General features: G+C 50.7%; 1 protein-coding gene across 1 annotated transcript; it reads left to right on the top strand.

Moving 5' to 3' along the window:
• Nucleotides 1-3,907: 3,907 nt before the first annotated feature.
• Nucleotides 3,908-5,858, top strand: Btg2 (BTG anti-proliferation factor 2). The gene is made up of 2 exons (XM_042682004.1): nt 3,908-4,146; nt 5,348-5,858. Exons 1-2 carry the CDS (start codon nt 4,005-4,007, stop codon nt 5,680-5,682), a joined length of 477 nt encoding a protein of 158 aa, XP_042537938.1. The 5' UTR covers nt 3,908-4,004; the 3' UTR covers nt 5,683-5,858.
• The last annotated feature ends 15,230 nt before the right edge of the window (nt 5,859-21,088 follow it).

Here is a 21,088-nt window from a genome sequence, read left to right as displayed (position 1 = left end):
TGTGTATCCATGTTCCCTCCTGCCCACCTACCTTTTAGTACGCACACATTTAGTACACACACTCATTAAAATATATTTACCACCCTCCTGCCCACGGTGACACACAGAGACCAACCGAGCTACACAGGCAGCGAGTAGGAGGGAGCTGACGTCACCCTCTCAGAATATCTCAGCCCTGCCTCTGCCTGCACACAACCTCATTGGCCTCTCTTTCCATGCCTGGTCAGAAAGCTGGCCGGTAACCTTGGCAACCAAATCAAGTCCCCCACAAGCTGCACAGAAGTCACATATAATGATGATCCAGTTAGCACTGCCTGATGGGAGAGCAGAAAGCCAGGCTTGTGTGCTAGTCCCACAGGGCCTAGCTCTGAGTGGTTTGGTCAAAGGAGACTGGTCACTCTTGAAGAGGACATACAGGTGGGTGGACCAGGCCCAGAGGAGACATTAGGTCTCTACGGTCACATGGCACCAAGATTTCTGATAGAGCTGGGCACAGGTGACTTGTGGCTGGTATCCTAGCTACTCAGGAGGCTAAAGTCTAAGGATCACAGTTTGAAGCCAGCCTGGACAGGAAAGTCTGTGAGACTCTTATCTCCAAAACTGGAAGTGGAACTGTGGCTCATTAGTAGAAGAGCAACAGCCTTGAGTGGAAAAGCTAAGCAAGAGCATGAGGCCTTGAGTTCAAGTAGGGACATATCCCCGCTTCCCCCACATCCATTACCCAAAATTCTGGTAGGGGCTGAAGTCCGCTCAGACCTCTGCAACAACTAAGACAACTCTGCAAGAGGGTGGAGCCACAAGTAAATAAGGTGTATCAGCATGTAATATGCAAAATTCAACTCGGGACCATTGGGGATGTAGAGGGAGAAAGAAAATTGGAGGAAGAGAAGAAAAAGAGGGACAAGAAGAAGGGAAGGGGGGAAAGACCTATTCTCCTTGCTCTGAAGTCCAAAGAACACCTTGATTGCACAAGGAGACAGAGGCTGTGAGCAAGAGGTGTGTGGGAAAAGGAGGGAAATGTGGACTTCTGAGCTTCTGAGGATGCTAGTCCAATCCATGTGGGAGCAGCTTCAGGAAATTTCAAAAGTAATTGAGATGATTGTCAGCTATTTGTTCTTCTGAGAAACTGATTCAAGAACCTGAACCCTGAGTTGGGCACAATGGCACTGGGTTGTGACTTGGGAACCTGGGGTGTGGAATAAATTACTCTTCTTCACCCAGGCCCCAGTGGCTTGTGCTAGTAATCCTAGTTACTAAGAAGCAAAGATCTGAGGATCAAGGCCCAAAGCCAGCCCAGGAAGGAAAGTCTGTGAGACTCTGATCTCCAGTTATCAAAAAAGTTGAAAGTGGAAGTGTGGTTCAAATGGTAGAGTGCCAGCCTTCAATAGAAAAACCTAAGCAAGAGTATAGGCCCTGAATACAGGCACATAGACACCTCTGCACATGTATGTGCATGCGTGTGAGCCTGTACACACACACACACACACACACACACACACACACACACACACACACACACACATTATAGTACCTCTTCCTAGACTTGGAGCTAGACAGGAATGAGGATGAGAATAAAGCAGGGGCCTCCTGCCCCTTTCTTGTGGCTTTTCTTCTCCCTGTATGGTGTTCAGATCCTCCAATGAGGAGGCAGAGATAGTAAAGGAGGAGGCAGCGGTGGCCCCCTGCCAACTCTTGTCCCCACACTTGGACCGGCACCCCTGCTTATCATTATGTGGAATGTCAGCTCCAGGGACCCATGTGGGACTTGAGTGGCTGTAGCCCAGGAATCCTAGGACCTAACCTGGTCCAGCTCTGACATAAGGAGAACTCACTTGAGACCCAGTGAGCCATGCAGAAATTTACATAAGGACCACGGTTCTATTGCTTAAGGCACTAACGGAGTGATGGTTTGTAAAATAAATAAACCAACTTTTTTGTCCATTCTGGTTAGGGAATATCAGATCTAGAACACAGGATCCCTGTCAAAGACACACAGGAAGATGTTTAGTGTGCACAGCTGGGCTTTGAATGATCTTGATCAGCAGTCTATACTTTGACCTATTTTGCCTGGCTTTCTTGGTGGTTGGCCTTGGTCAGTTCCAGTCTTGCTGACACATAATTGCTATGATGCATCTCTGGCTTATCTTTTTCCATGGTCACTGCTTCATATGTATACATTGCCCATCAATGAGTGGAGAGGAGATGATGGTCTCATCTGAATGGAAGCCAGTGAGCAAGCAAGCTCAGGGACAGCTGGAATGCCCAATCACAGAGCATTTCGATTAGTCTTATGAAACCGTAGAGAAGAGTATTTTAAATCTGAATTGTCCTAATCAGGCACTGGTGGCTCATACCTGTAATCCTAGGTACTCAGGAGGCTAAGATGTGAGGATCCTGATTGAAGCCAGCCCAGGAAGCAAACTCTGAGAGACTCTTACCTCCAATTAACCGTCAAAAGCTGGAAGTGGAGCTGTGGCTCAAGTGGTAGAACACTAGCTTTCAGTAAAAAAATAATAAAAAAAACCCTCAGGTTCAGGGCCCAGGTCCTGAGTTCAAGCCCCAGTACTGGCACACATGTGCACACACACATATACACACACAATCTAGGTTGTCCTGAGAACAAGGGATATATGAATATCATAACTGTTTCCAAGTAACATGCAAGCTCTCCTTGTGACAGTAAATGTCCTGTGTGATCCGTTTACAAGTGTATGGTCAGTATAGGTTTTCAGGGTGGAAGCCCAGAAGACTGTGCCTTCAGGAGTCGGGGTAGGAGGGGTGGTTAAGGCTGATGGCTGCCGCCACCCTCTTTCCCTTTCTGCTTGCTGGAAGCTGGGGCCCAGAATGATCTTAGAAGCTGTGGCACAGCCTCCTTCATTTTGGGAGTCCCAGGGGTGACCTAGGCAGGGAAAAGGCAGGGAAGGGGGGTGAGAAGGCTTTCGGGGGGTGTGGTGGGGGAAGGACCAAAAACTGCTTCCACAGGTGCCCAAGGACCCAGAACTCACGGAAAACAGGAATTTCCAGAGGCCACTGCGTTGGACACATTTAACCAACAGGGGCTCTGAGTACGCCCGGCCCTGGGCTGGGCGGGGGAAGGTAGGTTACAAGTCGGCTCCACTCAGCAGCTGTCCACGGAGGCCCTGGGAAGCCTGTGTTTACAAAGGCTTTATCCAAGGAGAGGGAGGCGGGGAGAGGGAGGGAGTGAATGGGCAGCGCCCTCCACATATTCGCCATGTAAAGGAAAGCGGGAGCTGCGGGGTGACCCGAGGGGCAGGAGCCCGGCCACCTGCCGCCCAGACCGCACCGAGACCGCGGGACGATTGTAGGAGCTGCTGGGGAGGAGGGGCTGGGGGGGGGGATGGAAGTAACTAGAACGCGGATCTCCCTGCTGAAGAACCGAGAGCAGCCCATCAGGACGGGGGAAAGGAACACTGCAAATGGGCGAATGGTGACCAGGGGTCCGGGTCGGTGCTCGGTCCGTGGGCGGCTGGGAAATGCGGTGGTGACCGAAGAGGACGCGAGGCGTGTGTGGGCATCAGCGAAGGCTCCCCGCAGAGGTGGCCGGGAGCCCCAGCCTTGGGTGGGAGGTGGCGAGTGGGGCGCTCAGCCTACGACTTCCTCCGCCACGCCGGGCTCCCGGCTTTCCCCGCCCACCGGGCCTGCGCGCCGGGCCAGGCCGGGCCGGGGAGCCCGGCGCCGGTTCCCAGCACTGACGTCAGCAGGCGATGACCTCAGCGCCGGGAGGCGGGGGCGGCGCGGGGACTGGGGGGGAGGGAACGGGGCGAGCGGAGCAGGGGGCGGGGCGGGACGGCGGAGGACACGCCCCCAAGCCGCTGACGGCAGCCAATGGGCGCGCCGTCTGCGCCCCGCCTCCCGGAGCGGTATGAAAGGCGCGTCCCGGGGAAAGTGCGGGCAGAACCCAGCGGGGCCGGGCGGACGCGTCCTCGAGCATTACCCTCCGTCCACGGGAGACTCCCCCTCTCCGCCCCCGCAGCCGCGACATCATGAGCCACGGGAAGAGAACCGACATGCTCCCGGAGATCGCCGCCGCCGTGGGCTTCCTCTCCAGCCTCCTGCGCACCCGCGGCTGCGTGAGCGAGCAGAGGCTCGCGGTGTTCAGCGGGGCGCTCCAGGAGGCACTAACCGGTGAGCGCACGTCCGGGGCCCCGGCGCCACGGGGCGCGGCACCCTTCCTGTCCGAGGCCCCCCCTGGAACAGCTCAGACTCAGTTTCCCCCTCCAGTGTCCGGGCCGTCTGCCATTCCCCATCTTCCCTCCACCCCCTCGCCAGCTCCGATCCACCAGCCCTGTACTTTGTCCGTGGTGTTCCCGGGGCCCAGACCCTCATCTTCCAGTGTCCCGTCTTGGACCCCGGAAGAGGGGGTCCCCGCGGATGAAAGCGAGGGCTCCTCTCCCCCGATAGATCTTGAGGGGTGCTGTGGGGGCCGAAGCCCCTCGGATCGGGGAAGGGGGGGAGTCTTTAGGGCGCATTTTTTCCCGCTTCCTGCCCAAATTGGGAGCCCTGGCTGCGGGTCCTGCGCCGTGCGGGCCTGCGCCGAGCCCTGCCCGTCCGCCGGCGGTGCCCTCGGTCCAAGTTGGAATCCGAGCCCCTTTTGTATTTATTCTCCTCGGCCCCTTTTAGTCATCTGCCCCCTATTGTGGTAGGAAGAGCCCGCGTCGCCACGGCCCGGGCTGGGGGCTGTGTTTTGGGGAGGCCAGGCGTGAATCGGGGAGGCTGGGGACCGTCCTGCTTCCCAGCTGTTTCTGACTGCTTGGCTGCCATCTCGGGCAGAGATAGCCATCTCTGAAATTGCTGCGCCTTGGGGGAAACAACGCTGGTCATCTAAATCCATTTTTCAACTCTCACCCCTGCTAAGGTTCTTGACTCTGAAAGGAGGCAGGGGGCCCACTGGGTATTGGGCATGAGGCCTGTGTCTCGTTGGGAACCTAACAATGCTGGCAGCCGTCTGGCCTTTTGAAATCAACTCTCAGGTCTCCAGAGGCCTTGCCTGGACATGCCGGCCCCAGGCACACCCTTCCCTCCATAATCTGGGAATGTGCCAAAAGCAATACACTTGGCCCCTGGCGTGTACCAGGACACACCGGCCAGTCTGGGGAAGGGTGGAAGGGTCTTTTTTTGTTGTTGTTTCTTTTTCTTTTTTAAGCTTCCTTAAAATCTTGTGCTAAGTGGCAGATGGTTTCAGAAGGACTGCAAGTAGAACTTTATCCTCCTTTTCTATAATCCTCAACCTCCTTTACCCCTCTTCCACCCTCCTCCCTCTTCTCTGGTGGTAGCATCTGAAACCTTCCTTCTAACCAGGCATCTCTCCCTTGTCCCACTTCCACAGAGCACTACAAACACCACTGGTTTCCAGAAAAGCCGGCCAAGGGCTCAGGCTACCGCTGTATCCGCATCAACCACAAGATGGACCCCATCATCAGCAAGGTGGCCAGCCAGATCGGACTCAGCCAGCCCCAGCTGCACCAGCTGCTGCCCAGCGAGCTGACCCTGTGGGTGGACCCCTATGAGGTGTCTTATCGCATCGGGGAGGATGGCTCCATCTGTGTCCTCTACGAGGAGGCCCCGGTGGCCGCCTCCTACGGGCTGCTCACCTGCAAGAACCAAGTGATGCTGGGCAGGAGAAGCCCCTCGAAGAACTACGTGATGGCGGTCTCCAGCTAGATGGCCGCCCCCAACCCACCCTGGCACGCTACTGTCCTCATGCTGCCGTGACAACAGGCCACCATACCTCAACCTGGGGAACTGTATTTTTAAATGAAGAGCTATTTATATAGAGATATATATTATTTTTTTTAAGAAAAGAGGGGAAAAAAAAACCAAAAGTTTTTTTTTTTTTTTTAAGAGAAGAAAAATCCTTAATGGGAGCTGCGTGGAAGTGGCCTCCCCCAGGTGCCTTTGGAGAGAATATTATGTGCTTGGGTCTGTGAGCCAGTAACTGCCTAGGGAGTAGTTGGGAGTTGGCCTAGCAGAGTTGAGGGGTGAAGCTTAGCTAGCACCCCAGGAGGTTGGGAGAGGAAGCAAGCAAGGTTAGCAACTGTGATTGAGAGGTCAGGCCCAGCCTTGGGATGGGGGAGCAGGTAGGTAGGTGGGGGGGGGGGGGGAGGAGTTCATTCTCTCTCCCAACCAGGATATCTGCAATGCCTGGATCCTCTCTTACTCAGGGCCTTCAAGCTATTCAAAGCCTGGACTTACTATAATACTATGTTGCTCAATCTCTTTTCTTTTTCTGATGGTGTAGATCCTGGGCAGAGTGATAGGACCGTCCCCTATTCCTTTCTGTTCTAAGCAGCTTGTCTTGAAATCATGTCTCATGTCTCATTGTACCCTCAGGTGACTGTAGAGGTTGCTTCCCAGCCAGGAATCTAAAGCTTTTTGAGTGGGAAAATCGTGTGTAAGGCAGTGATGGGAGATCTTTAGGATAGAGGGCAACTCTACACAAAATCTTTTGCTTTGTGATGTGCTGCTTTGTGTATATGTATGGTGAATAATTTTGGGGGTGATTTGCAATGGAATTTTTGGGACCCAAAGAGTGTCCATTGGGGATTTTTTTTTTGGCCAAACCCTTTTTTGGGGGAACCACACGAGAGTCCTGATGCTGCTATGTTACTCCTTTGAGAGGTGGCTCACACGCTGCCTGGGACTCCGGGTCCTTCGTTACTGCCTTGATTGCAAGAGCACAACACTCCCCTAGCCCTCCTCACCTCTTGTCTCTCATCTGCTTGAGTCACCAAGCTACCCTGCTTTTCAGGCCAGAGTTCTCAACCACTGTGCAATATGTCCCCGGGGTTCCAGGAGGCTCTGGGGAACTGGCTCCCAGCACCTCCACATCACCCAATGGGTTTGGGGAACCTATACTTTGCTCTCATGGAGGATTCTGGCTGGCCTGGGAGAGTCGCAGGCCTTCCTGGGCTGCAGGAAGAGAGCCTCGTGCTCTGCAGGTCTGCCTGGTGTTCTTGCAGGGCTGACACTAAAAAGCCAAACCTCGGGCACTGTGTTCTCTCACGGGTGCTCAGAGCACCTGCGGGAGAGGTGGCTGTCTCCCTCAGTAAAATCCAAATTTGTCTATAGACTTGTGCAATATTTACTGTTGTGGTGGGAAGAAATCCTTGCCCTTTGAGTTCTCAGTGACCTTGATGAGGGGTCCTCGAAGAAAGCCTCAAGTTCCCCAAACCAAAATCACCTTTAAAAGGACAGCTAGAGCATCTAGTCACCCTGGCTTCCCCCTTCCTGCTGCCTGCCCCTCAGTGAAGATTCCCCACGCCATTCCTCTACCCCACCACCAGCTCCCTTTTCCAATCAATGTTGTCTCAAAGGTGCTATTTACCAAACTCCCCCTCTTCCTTCCCGCCCTTCCACTCTCCGGCAATCCTCTGCCATTGTAGACCCTGCTTGTAGAACCTTTATTGCTTTAACGTTAACTCTAACTCTGGGCCCGCAGATCCAAAAGCTGTTCTCCGGCCTGTGGGTTGAAACAAAGCTGTGAAATGTGCAAACTGTGTTGTCACAACTGTCTGCAGACAGGTTCCTGTCTTTTTTGAAGCAGCCTCATGGTCTCACGCTTAACCTTTTCTTGATTCTCTTCTTATTGATGTTCACTTTAAAACCAACAACCCCTTCCCCCAGAGCTGGACTGTTGAGCAGACCTGTCTCCTGTTAACTAAAATAATAGTAGTACATTTGTAAGCTATTCTGACAGAAAAGACAAAAGGTTACTAATTGTATGATAGTGTTTTTATATGGGAAAAAGATGTACAGCTTTAATGACAAATGTACTTTTTCTTTTGTTACTTTAATAAAAACAGTAGCAGATGACGTCTTCTGGTGTAGAGAAGGTAAAATTCCCAGGCTGCCGATTGGCATCTTCCTCTCAGATCCTCCCTTTTGTGTTTTGTTGTTTTACTACACTTGCACACGGACAACCTGTAGATGTCATGGAACTGAAGGAAATCTGGGTAGGCGGTGGGGGCCATTGTATTTCCTTCCTTGCCGTTATTTCTTGCTATTCCTGGGGGATACAAAATGGTAACAGTCGCTGCGCCCTCCCCCCCACCCCCCCCCATGTGGGTGTTCCTTAGTCTGGTACCGAGTTTTGCTCATTTATTCTTTCAGCAAGCATGTGCATCAGCCCTCTGTATCTCTGGGTTCTACTGGTTTTTAACTGTGGCTTGAAATTATGCAGGGGGAAAAATAGCAGAAATTCCAAAAGCACAACTTGCGTTTGCCACATGCTGGCCACCACATAAACGCAGGCGAATGCAGTGGAGTGCAGGCACATCCTGCTGCAGCCTGGAGGTCTTCGGCTGGTGCCCAGCTGTCATTTGGACACCAATTCAAGTCTAGTGCATGCACCTGTCAGACGTTCAACCATTCACATAGACTTTGGTTATGATGGAGTCGTGAATTTACATGTTTAGGCTAGCCTCTAACTATGAACCTCTGATCTTTGCCTCCTAAGTGGCTAGGATTACAGGGTTAAGCCACCATGCCTGGCTTTCCTTGAGTTTTTCCATACAAGACTCAGTTCCTACTGAGGTCATAGGCACATTTTCTTTTGACTTGACCTAGATTAGTTATTTCTTGGCCAAAGTATAGAGGATAGAGAAGGAGGCAGCTATACTTAAGCATTTAATTCAAGATGATTTAAATGCAGGATGGGTAGCTGGTGTGCTGTGTCAGAGCAGGGGTCTGGGTGTTTGAACTGGGAGAGGAGGGCTGGGTGCAGGGCTGGGAAGGGGGCCAGGACAGGGCATCTTAGCATAAGCAGAATTGGGTATTTGGGTACCAACATGTATCACAGGGTGTAATTTATAAAGAGCTCCATTTCCTGTAGTTTTGGAGATATATGTTCTAGGCATGTACTTAAAGGACCTAATTTTAAAAAGTGGACATGCTGCCTCCTGCATTCAGAGGCAGAGAGGACCTACTTTTTTGGTTGCAAAGAGACTTTGGACCTACACATTCTTTTGCCCATCACAGAATGCTATTCTCTTGGGTATGCTGTTGAAAGTTGACATCTGTCTTTTGTTGTTGGTCATGGGGCAACTCAGAGCCTGGGTACTGTCCCTGAGCTCTTTTGTTCACAGCTAGCACTCTACCACCTTGAGCCACAACTCCACTTCTAATTTTTGAGTGGTTAATTGTAGTTAAGAGTCTCATGAGGACTTTTCTGCTCCAGCTATCTTTGAACCACAATCCTCAGATCTCAGCCTCCTGAGTAGCTAGGATGACAGGAATCAGCCACTGGCTCCCAGCTGCATCTGTCTTTTTTGTTGTTTAGTTTTATTTTGGACAGGATCTTGCTATGTAGTCCATGCTGGTCTTAAACACACCATCCTCCTACCTCCAACTTCTGTGTGCTGAGCGTACAGGCATGGACCACCATACCTGCCACTTCTATTGCTTCCTAAAAAGCTCCAGTCTCAAAGGACACATTGTTGTTTAGTGGAAGCCTGACATTCAGGGAAGGTTGACTTCAGGCCAGGGAAACCGCAGAGGGGCAGATTTATCTTGAGGTTACTCTTGGCTCTTGTACTCCTGTTACACGAGACTGCTCTGTGATCAAGTAAGTGTCACTGGGTTTAGATCTGACCAGTGTCACTAGGGCCAGCTGGGGGAACAGGAGCTCTGCCTGAGCAGCAGCAGGTGGTGACTTTCCTGGCCTCAGGGTTAGACATCAGTTGAGGATGGTCCAGTACGCTTCTAGCTCCCTCACGCAGTAAACAAGGCCAGCCTGGAGACCTGTGCTGGGTCAGCTGTTTGGGGATGATAATGTGCTTCCCCAGAGAGAACAGACAAGGTTCTGACAGCCATAGATTAAGAGCCCACCCCGACTCTCGATAAGGAGTTTGGGGTGGAGGCGGCCTTAGGATTGCCACAAACAGGCCCAAGGAGGAGGAACCCACTTCTGTGGGTCTGGCACTGGCTCCTTCCACAGACTCTGGTAAGGAAAGATAGTGAGGACTCAAGTGTCCAGTCTTCTAAAAGAGAACCAGCATCCATGGTCCAACAGAGTCTGTGCCTGTGAGGGAGAATGAGCTCTTGGGTAACTGGTTCTCCCTGCAAAATAGAGGTGTCTTCCAGCTTCTCCTGTCTTATTGGAGGTAGAGTTGCAGCGGAGCAGATTAAATGACCTCAGATCTTTCATCAGTAGTTTTTTTGTTTTTGTTTTTAATCCAGGCTATCGCTCTACCACTTCAGCCACAGCTCTACTTCTGGTTGTTTTGTGGTTAGTTGGAGATAAGAGTCTCATGGAGCCAGGCATTCGTGGCTCATGCCTGTAATCCTAGCTACTCAGGAGGCTGAGATCTGAGGATCGTGGCTCAAAGCCAGCCTGGGCAGGGAAGTCTATGAGACTTATCTCCAATAAACTACCATAAAACCCAAAGTGGTGCTGTGGCTCAAGTGGTAGAGATTTAGCCTTGAGCTGAAAAGCTGAGGGACAGTGCCCAGACCCAGAGTTAATAATATTATTATTATTAATAATAATAATAGTCTCATGGACTTTCCTGCCTGGGCTGGCTTTGAGCTGTGATCCTCAGATCTCAGCCTCCTGAGTAGTTAGGATTATAGGCATCCAGCTTCTCTGTTTTTATTTATTTATTTTTTTGCCTGTCCTGGGGCTTGAAATCTGGGCCTGGGCTCGAACTCTGGGCCTGGGCTCTATCTCTGAAATTATTTTTTGCTCAAGGTTAGAATTCTACTACTTGAGCCACAGCACCACTTCCAGCTTTTTCTGAATAGTTTATTGGAGAGTATCAGGAAGTATCAGGAACTTTCCTGCCCCAGCTGGCTTTGAACTGTGATCCTCAGATCTCAGCCTCTAGAGTAGCTAGGATTATAGGCGCCCCGCTTCTCTCGGTTTTAGAATCCAGATCATCCCTATTTTCTGGTCAATCACTGGGGAGCAAAATTATCACCAGGATAATCATTCTTCTCAATTAGTTCAGCTGAAAGGTCATTTGGGCTGGAAAGATGGAGTCATCTTCTCTAGTTTGGATCCCCTTCTTGCACGTCAGGGTTCTGTTTCCAGCCACAGTGAGGCAGTTCTGTAAGTTCTACCAGGAGCTAAGACCCCCGGTAGCCAGGGGAGGTCAAATCTCAGCTGTACCCCATCCTACTGGCTAGGCCATCTGGAGCAAGTTGCCAATCTGACCTCTGTTTCCCCAGGTTGCATTTGCAATTCCCTTTCAAAATGTTGTTATGATGATGGAGCCAGAACCATAAGCTGCTTAATTCTGGCACATTCTAAGACTTAAGAATTGTTGGTCCATGTAGACGTTCATCTCATGTCTTCAAGGCTCAGAATCATCGCGAGATGAAAGATGCTCTGGGATGCTGAAGGAAGGATACTCTGGGTTTGATGCACCATATTAAAACAAATAAATAAAGTGATAATGTCTACTTGCATCATATCTTCAAGAAGAGCTTTAGTTAGCAGCATCCAAGCAACCTGGCTGCTCCCTCCTAGAAAGAGGAATCTCAAGCTAATGTCTAAAAACCTTCACTGTCTGATATAACCCATAGAAGGCACTCCACAAGTTGTTAAAAGAACTCTGGCCTGACTTTTGTCATTCCCATGGAAATGTACGAGTTCTTGCCAGGCACCTGACCTCCTGTTGGTTCTGCTGGCCTGCTTATGGATTAATACCAAACTGGACTACGTGCTGATTTACACACACAGTAGGGGGGGGGGAGAAGGCCTCCAATAGCAACTGTGCCCACAAAACCAGTCATATCCATGTGCTCTCCCTTCCCAGAAGAGAAACAAATGGGCCAGGAACACATTTGCACTGACTCTAAGAGGCTAGCAAAGCCTCACACAGCCATCTTTTGTAATTCTCCGGTTTGGTTGTCCAGCCTTGCTCCTGCTTTGATAGATACCCGCCTCTCCAGTTGTTCTGTGGAGTTTTGTTCCCAACAGAATCCTGGCTTTAGCCATCTCCACCCTCTTTGACACAAACAAGGGCGGACCTTCGTTCAACCCTTGTCCAGTAAACCCCACACGCAGCCTGGGGCACATCAGATAAGAGGAGGTAATAGCTGGGTAGGTTGGAGTTGAAATGACTTTATTTACCTGTACTCTTAGGGAGGGGTTATTTAAAGTTTGTGGGCACCAGTCGGTGAGTGAGGACAGGACAGAGGCTGGAGTAAACCCGGAAAGCCAGCTCCAGACTTATCTACAAAAGGGCCTACTTTCTTAGTTCTGGTTCACTGTTCTTGACGTCTCTTGAGATAGAAGGACAAGATAATGTGATGTTTCTAGAGAAACTGTGAAAGGCTTACTTTTTTGTGGCATTTCCCTTAATTCTAATGATGGCAACTTTTTTTTTTTGGCTGGTCCTGGGGCTTGAACTCTGGGCCCTGGGCCCTATGCCTGAGCTTCTTTTTGTTCAAGGCTAGCACTCTGCTACTTGAGCCACAGTGCCATTTTAGGCTTTTTCTGAGTAGTTTATGGGCAATAAGAGTCTCACAGACTTTACTTACCCAGGCTGGCTTTGAACCACAATCCTTAGCTCTCAGCCTCCTGAGTGGCTAGGATTACAGCTGTGAGCCACCAGCACTGGGCCAACTAATTATTTTTTATTTAATTTTTTTGTCTGTATGTGCCATTACTGGGGCTTGAACTCAGGGACAGGGCACTCTTACTTGGCATCCAGGCTAATGCTCGACCTCTTGAGCCATACCTCCACTTTTAGCTTTTTTGCTGATTAGAGATAAGAATTGCACAGACTTTCCTGCTCAGACTGGCTTTGAACCTCACTCCTCAGATCTCGGCCTCTGGAGAAGTTAGGATTACAGGTCTGAGTTAGGATTACAGTGCTCTGCTTGGCACTGTTGTTGAAGCAATGTGCTACCCTGGATGCACCTGTAATGGGAGTGTGGAGGTTCTTCTCCTCAACCCCAAACTGACAGTGAGAATCTCCACTGAGGACATCAAAGCTACCCTGTCATGGGTCTTGATCACTAGGAAATTACATTTTGGAATGTTCCTGATGGAACGAAGGGTACACAGGATCCTCTGCTTCTCCCAGGTTTCGGCATAGAGACAGCTGTGGACTGGTGCCCATGAATCAATGTTTTGGACAAGTGACCCTGGCCCTTGCTTCTCACTTCCTTTTGCCTGATTAACTCTCACCTTCCAGATTTCAGGCCATCTTCCCAGGAAAGGTTTCAGTGACATTTCCATCCTTCCCACGATCAGATTTGTGGCTTTTTCTTAAGTTTCTGTGAAGCTCCATTCTTATCTGTCCCTGTCCTTAGAACCCTGAATCTACAGCCAGAGCACCTGGTGAATACCAGTTGAATGAGTAAATGTCAAAGTTGCCTACAGTATAGACTGGTAGATGAAAGGTTTTTAATTTTAGATCAGAAGTTGAAGAAAAAAAAAAGCTTGTCCATTCAAAAATTGATAGTGAGTTCCAGCTCAAATCTGCCTTGCACTGCCTGGGGGGCTATGATTGCATCTTAAGACTCTTAGAACTTAAAGCACCTGTCATTGAAATGCGAATGTCACTTAGAGGGGTAGAGACACTTAGTACCTTAATTTAAGAGAGCCTTAGTTATTAATTAACTCCCTACAAGGCTTTATCCAGGAAGTAACGACCCAGAGAGAAAGGCTGGGCTGTTCCGGGGAAGGTTCTGACCTTGGCTGTGGTGGGTCTCCAAATCTCTCCTCGGGAATCTTCCTTTCAAATGCCAATTTAGAGGCTGGCTGGCAGGAGGTGGTGGCAGTGCTGGGCACAGGAAGTGGGAAATGAGGAGCCCAGCGGCAGGGCTGAAAAGAGATGATGAATGCAGTAGCTGCTTTTGACATCTCAGACTAGGCTTTTCCCTGCTCTGAGAGCCAGTTTCTCATGTGCAACGTGAGTCATTCATGCCAAATCATCTCTCATCATTCCATTTCCATTTCCAGATGGAATAGAAAAAAAATCCTTGATGTTTCTCTTCATTTCCAGCAGGCACGCAGTCTGTGCCTTGCCCTCTGTATCTGAATACCACAACAGCATCTGGGGACAGCCACACACTCTCCATTTTCATCATGCCATTCCCTTCCTGCTGCTTTTCTTTGCTGTTCCAAGTCCTACCCCAGAACTACTTTCTTGTAGGATCTGAGCACCTACCTTGGGCTGAACTCTCACTGGGCCACATACTCTGCCCAGTGCCTTGCCCATGGTATCTCTAATCTAATCTCTGTAAGCGCACTGAAATAGTAAAGACCTCAAATTCACAATCTAAAAGCTCTAGGAACAAGAAGGAGGGGTAGAGATGAGCTTAAGCCTAAGGTCTGCCTGTCTCCAGAGTCTCTGATTTTTCCTTTACCTGCTAACTCTTCTGGATAGTTCTCTGTATATAGCCTTCTTGCCTCAAGGGGTTTATATGGAGGTGGAACTGCTCACATTTTCCTGACTCCAGCCTTTAATGACATATATCTGCATACAGCCAGCAAGCCTTGCCTTGCATTCAGTTGATGCCTGGTGGCTCTGCAAGCCTGGGTCCCCCCCCCCCCACCCCGCCCTCCACCAGTACCCCAGGCATCTGCATCTCCCTGGCAGGAACGATGGTCCTCTCTTTCTTTTTTATTTATTAGCTTTTTTGTGTGTGCTGTTACTGGGATGATTTGAACTCAGGTCCTAGGTGCTGTCCCTGAGATTTTTTTTTTTTAATGCTCTACCACTTGAGCCACAACACCACTTTCAGCTTTTTTGGTGGTTACTTGGAGGGAAGAGTCTCATGGACTTTCCTGCTCAGGCTGGGCTTGAACTGTGATCCCCTCAAGTAGCTAGGATTATAGCCTGTAATAGCACTAGATCCTATTTTGTTTTATACGCTGTGTGTGCCCACCATTTGGCGCAGAGTAGGCCTGAGTATCCTGGCTGCAGAATGTAAAGGCCTGAGATGAGCAAGCTGGGCTGTGCCGACAAGTAGGTTTGGGGCAAAGGCTCCTCCCCCACCCCATCCTCCACTCCAGGTCCAAAGAGAACACTCCCTTTACAGGAGTTTCCAAGGAGGGCCTGAGCTGCCCAGCGCCTAGCCTACACGCCAGTGTAGATGGACACTGAGAGCTGGGCTTGGTTTCATCTTCTCGGTGGAGCCTGCCCCACCCTGAACCCCACCAAGAGATAAAGTCAGTGAATAGACAGGTGTGGATGGAACTCTACACAAAGGTAAGCTCAGAATAAGCCGAGGCTTTCATAAACCCAGGCTGCTGCAACCCTTCAGGCTTCCGTTTGTGTGCTTGGACGAAGGATTTAAATTTCCTTGGGCCAGACAGACTCAGAACCGGCCATTGAGGGCCAGGAGAAGTGGCCCACGAGGAGTCCTTCTGGGTGATGGCTCTTGCCCTGGCCCTGGGGAAGCTGGTGTTGGGGCAGGGACAGTCCTGCGCTGTGTCTTGGGGGGGGGGGGGGTGGGTGGGGAGGGGGAGGGGGAGTGTACTCAGCTGTTAGTTCTCAGCAGCTAGTGGATGCCAAGAGCCCACAATGAAAGCTTAGCCCCCACCTTTTCTAGCTCCTTCCAGGCCTACCCTACTTTCTAAGCCTTTCTTCTCTGGGGCAGGGCCTTCCCTTGTCAGCTGGCCTCCCCTCCAGGTGTTTCCTGTACCCTCTTTATTTGCTGGCTGGGGTGACTGGGGGTGGGGAGGGAGTCTGTTCTGGCTTCCTGTGCACAATGGCAGCCATGTGGGGGAGGCAGTGCTCCTGTATCTGGGGAGAACCGACCAGAACAGCTGCCTCCTGACACCTGCCTCTCAGAGAGTGGGTAAACAGTGGGGGAGGAGAGACAAGGCTTTCTGAGCTGGGCAGGGCTCTGCTGGGCCAGGCCAGAGGGGCATTGCCTACCTCTGAATGCTAATTCTCCTGTCCATGGGGGAAAGGGAGAGGTTAGGGCCTGAAATATGGGTTACCTCCCTCCCCACCGGAGACCTCAGGGTGAAGGCCTGGTCACTTGAGGCTCAGATCCCTCCACGGGGAGCTGGGTGACCCTCAGGTATCCTCTTGTTCTGATACAACAGCACTGCTTGCAGGGATCTCTTGGCAAAAGCCCGGACCAGAAACACCACCTCACTGCCCATCTTCACCAGCCCCTGCCTCCTACCGCAGCCAGAGCGGTCCTGGGCTTCTCCCAGCTTTTTTTCCCAGGTAGGCAGAGCCATCTTTTTGGTTCTGGTCTCCATTTGAATTGAAATCATACTCATCTATGCCTGATGGTTGCATTCACATTTGTGTCCCTCCTGGGCTGCTAGCCCAGGGACCAGGTCTCCCCAGTGCTTGCCCAGGGCTTGGCACCTGGTGGCTCTCAACAGTGTTGTAAGGAACAGATGGCAATGTTGCCTCTTTCCTATGGTTCTATTGGTGATGTACTGACACACTAGTACAACAGAAAATGGCCTTAGTAAATAGCACATTAGTAAAGGCACCCAGCATGCACCTGGCCCTTAGCTTCTCAGAGCAACATGTTGGGCTGACTTGATTGTTCTTACACTACAGATGAGAAAACAGAGGCTCGGGGTAAGGAAATTACCCAGGAGCACACTGCAGCTAGACTCAAATCCACAACTGGCTGAATAAGAAAAGGAGGGAAGGAAGGAAGGAAGGAAGGAAGGAAGGAAGGAAGGACAAGAGGAAAAACCTAACCCAGGGTTTCTTCCATTTCTGCCTGGCTCTCTTATCCCTTTGACTTCTGAATTTCAGAAACCTTTACACCAAGGCACAGTTCAGTTTGCAGATAGTCTACAGAAGATAAGCAGTCTGGAAACCCAGTCTTACATCCCGGTGATGCCAAAGCTTAGGTCATCCTTTCTTCTGTACAGTCTTAGCCATTTCTTTCGTGTGTTTTAGTGATTCTATATTATTATTATTATTTTCTGTGGTGCTGGGGATTGAGCCCAGGGCCTTTTTATGCTAGGCAAGTGCTCTGCCATTCAGCTGTGTTCCAGGCCCTTTAGAGTTTTTTGTTTTTGTTTTAAACAGAAGTCATTGCTCCCACCCTCACATATCTATAATGGTGTGTGTGTGTGTGTGTGTGTGTGTGTGTGCACATGTGTATTTCCCATGGATTTGTTGTTGTTTATATGTCATATTTCAACTTGAACAAAAGGTCCAAGAGGTCACTTCTGACATTGTACAGTGTCTATCATAGTCTGCGTCTAGCACAGTGCTTTGGTATGAAGTGAAGCAAGAAGAACCAGGTCACTGGGGCTGGGCACTTTAGAGCAGCCCCTCTTTGATTTGCCCTTTGCCTCTCTCTTCCCAGTTGGAGAAATTCCAGTCTAAGAGAGGCTGGCCAGCCAGATGGATTGCTTCACCCTAATCAGGAATTTCAGCTGTTGATTTCCCAGCCATGGTACAAAACACAGGAACCCCTTGTGTTCATTGTGACCCACTTCCTTTCTTACTGGGCCTGCTCTGGGTGGAGGCTTAGGGCTCACTGGCTTCTCTTGTTTTCACAAAAGGAAAATAATCTCCCTGTCATCATCCTGGCTTGACCAATAGGCTTTCCTGGCAGCAAGTCCCAAGGGAAGAAAATGGAGCACTGATCGTCTTAGAGTGAGATTCAAAGATAACCTAGGAGAGCCGGCGGACTAGGATGGGAAAGCACTGGTTACGATTAGAACGCTATTTAAATGAGAGGGGTTGACGGGGATTCATGCTGGCCCAAAGGCCTGCGCCCTATCTGGGGTCTGGCCTAGGATGTACCGTACAAGGCAACTTGACATTTCGTTTTTATGGTTTCTGAGTTTTGTCTTCTGATAGACAGGCAGCAATGAGTGTCTGTGAGGAAGAGTGTCTGACAAGGAAGAGCTTGTCACCATGGGGCATGTGACAAGTATAGAACTGGAGTAGAGGATGTTGCTAGTCCAAACGGGATGACTTGATCATTGCGTAGAAAAGTACTGGGCCATTGGGTGTGGTGACTCACGCCTGTAATCCTAGCTACTCAGGTGGCTGAGGTCTGAGAAGTGTGGTTTGAAGCCACCCATGCAGGAAAGTCTGTGAGAGTCTTATCTCCAATAAACTACTCAGACAAATCTGGAAGTGGTGCTGTGGATCATTGGCAGCACGCTAACCTTGAGCAAAAAAGCTCAGGGACAGTGCTCAGGCCCTGAGTTCAAGCCTCATGACCAACAAACAAACACAAAGCATAGTGCTTAGGGCTCTGATGACACTGGATCAAATACAAATGAAGTACTGTCCTTAAGCCAAGAGCTCGGGCAATTCCTAGATGAGTAAAGAGAAGGTGAGGTTAGGTTGAGCAAGGAGTGGGAAAGAGGAAGCCAGAAAGTCTTTACTATCTTATGCCGAAGAGAAGAAACCCAAAGCAGCTCTGAGTACCTGCACCTTGGCCAATGCCAGCAACAGGCAGTCAGGTGGCTGTGCAGAAGAGTACAGCAAGCCAGCTGGGAGAGCCTCCAGCCCCCACAGCACTCCATGGTACCCCCCAACTCTACTCTCAGTTTGATCTGCCCAGCTCTATGGAAAGAGCAGCAGGGGGATTCAGCTCTGATGAATCACGTCTCAGAATCAGAGCTTTCCTGCACTTTGTAGTGAGTTAAGACAGGGAATGATTGCCTTTCTTTTAAAAATTATTCTCTCATCATTCACTCATTCATTTACTTACTTTGTGATGTTGAGGATGGAACTAAAGGCTTCATGTACGCTAGGCGAGTGTTCTATCACTGAGCTATTCCCCAACCCCTTTTTCTAAGTCAAACTGATATTGGAAAGTAGAGGCAGAAGGAGATTAAAAAAAAAAAAATTAGGAGATTCAGTGATGGCTCATGCCTGTAGCCTTAGCTACTCAGGAAGCTGAGATCTGAGGGTCGTATTTTGAAGCCAGCCCAGCCAGGAAAGTTCACCAGACTCCTATCTCCAATTAATGAGCAAAAAGCCGGAAGTACAGGTGTGTCTCAGGCACTCCAGCCTTTAGGTAAAAAAGCTAGAGATCAAGCAGTGACTCACACCTGCAATCCTAGCTACTTAGGAGGCTGAGATCTGAGGATTATGATTCAAAGCCAGCCAGGGCAAGAAAGTCTGAGAGACTCTTATGTCCAATAAACCACAAAATGCTGGACGTAGAACTGTGGTTCAAGCAGTAGACCCTGAGTTCAAACCTCAATACTGTCATACATGCATGTGCGCATGTGCATGGGCATGTGCACACGCACACACAGACACAGACACACACAGGTTCAGGAGCCTGGGATGAGGCACTAACTTGTGCCCCTGCTTTCTCTAAAAAAAAAAAAAAAAAAAAGCATTCACTGCATCAGTCTAGCGCAGGGCCGTCGAACATGGCAGCTTGATAGACATTTATGCTTTCATCTTTTCAGCCTTCTGTCTAGCAGCCAAAGAGATCTTTCTAGTCTCGTGATGTAGTTTGAAAATGTTTTGAGTGCTATGTTCACTCCTGGAAAGTACAGGGGTGAGCAGGGAGGAAAGGCCCACGCTTACACAGCCTGGATGGTACAGGAATGTTCTCCAGCATCGTTGGGGGTGGGGTGCCTTTACTGCAATTTATGGAAGAAATGAGGACTCAGACAGCCCAGATGCCTGGCCCAGAATTATGCCACAAGCAGACGGTGAGCTGAGACTGGTCTCCCCGGTGGCTAGGTTCTCAGCGTCTGAGTACACAGCCTGGGCCACTTGGACAGTACTCCCCCCCCCCCCCCCCCCCCCCGCAGTAACTCACACTGTCATTCAACCAGAGCGCCAGAGCACCTGTCCCCCAGGGCCTCAGAGTGCCCATTGCACCTATTTCTAAAGAGGCGACACAATGCACAACCTTCCACCTTTCAACGCCTCCAACCCCTGGCTCTGTATGGAGCTGGCCAGACGCCGAGGGGGCTGGGAGGGGGGAGCAGGGGGGGGGCAGAGCTCCCTAAAGGAGGACAGATGGGCAAGCTGACCTCGGCACCCAGCCAAGCTTCCAGCAAACTTTTTTGTTTGGCAGCCAAACATCCAGCTTTAGTCCCCCCCCCCCCCATCACCTCTTGGGCTGCCACTGCTCCTCCCCCACTCCCCCCTCCCTCCTGGGCTGGCTCTGGGGAGCCTGTGGGCTCTGCAGGGGTGGGGCCCTTCCTCCTTTATGGCTGGGAGAAGGGATGAAAGGTCTGCAACTGGTGTGGGGTAACTGTTGCCATCTGTCTGGTGGGACGTCACCAGGGAGGGTCTCACCCATTCACTCCTTCACGCACCGCTGGACTCCAGCCTTTTGTTGGGGGGCTGGGGTGGGGGCTGCTGTGGGCAGCAGTGGGAGGGGGGCCTGTGGGGGGGGGGGAGAAGGAGCAGATCCTTTGTATTCAGGCCAAACTTTCACCAGGGTCATTTGCATGAAGAGGCTGGGGGGGCACGACTCCCACGTGATTGACATCTCCCCATCCCCTGTCACAGAGCCCTGTCCCACGTCCTTAGCCCAACACCTCCCCAAGGTTACCGAGAGAGAGGCCCAGACCTGCTGGCCACGCCTTCAGCCTCCACCTTCCATCCTTTCTTATTCCTTTTGCTAGGTAGACTGTGTCCTCCTCCATCTCAGCCCCTGTCTTGGAGTTGCTGGTATCCTTCCTTCCTGGGTGCCTTACAACAACTCCTCCTTTCTTCTTTCTCCTTCTTCTTCTTCTTCTTCTTCTTCTTCTTCTTCTTCTTCTTCTTCTTCTTCTTCTTCTTCTTCTTCCTCCCTCCCTCCCTCTCTCTCTCTCTCTCTCTCTCTCTCTTCTTTTTCTTTTTCTTTTTTTCTTCCTGCTTACTAGGCTGGGAAGGCGGAGGGGCCAAAGCAGGAGAAGGCCTATTAGCCTTCGCCCCCGGCAGCTGAGCCAGGGAAGAAAGGAACTGAATAGAGACAGTTGGGTTGGCAGCCCTCCAGCCCAGCTCCTGCGTTTTGAATAGCACCCCATGCCAGGGCTGCGGCTGGGTGTGGGGGAGGCTTAGGGGCATTTAATTATTTAAAGGTCTCAATAAAAGGAGCTTAGTCTCTGGGGGAGGAGGAGGACGGGCAGATGGTGTACCCCAGGAGCTGAAAAACTGATGCAGGCTGGGGATGGGAAGGGGGAGGTGGGGGGGGGAGGAAAGAGGAA

Source organism: Dipodomys spectabilis, unplaced genomic scaffold (genome assembly GCF_019054845.1).
Source record: "Dipodomys spectabilis isolate Male_0828 unplaced genomic scaffold, ASM1905484v1 ptg000069l, whole genome shotgun sequence".
NCBI classification, from domain to species: domain Eukaryota; kingdom Metazoa; phylum Chordata; class Mammalia; order Rodentia; family Heteromyidae; genus Dipodomys; species Dipodomys spectabilis.
Note: the sequence above shows the minus strand (reverse complement) of the source record. Positions and strands in the feature narration are given on the sequence as shown.

Coding starts and splice junctions, on each gene's coding strand:
- Btg2 (XM_042682004.1), top strand. CDS start 4,005: ATGAGCCACGGGAAGAGAACCGACATGCTCCCGGAGATCGCCGCCGCC. Junction 4,147..5,347: donor GCTCCAGGAGGCACTAACCG/GTGAGCGCACGT, acceptor CCACTTCCACAG/AGCACTACAAACACCACTGG.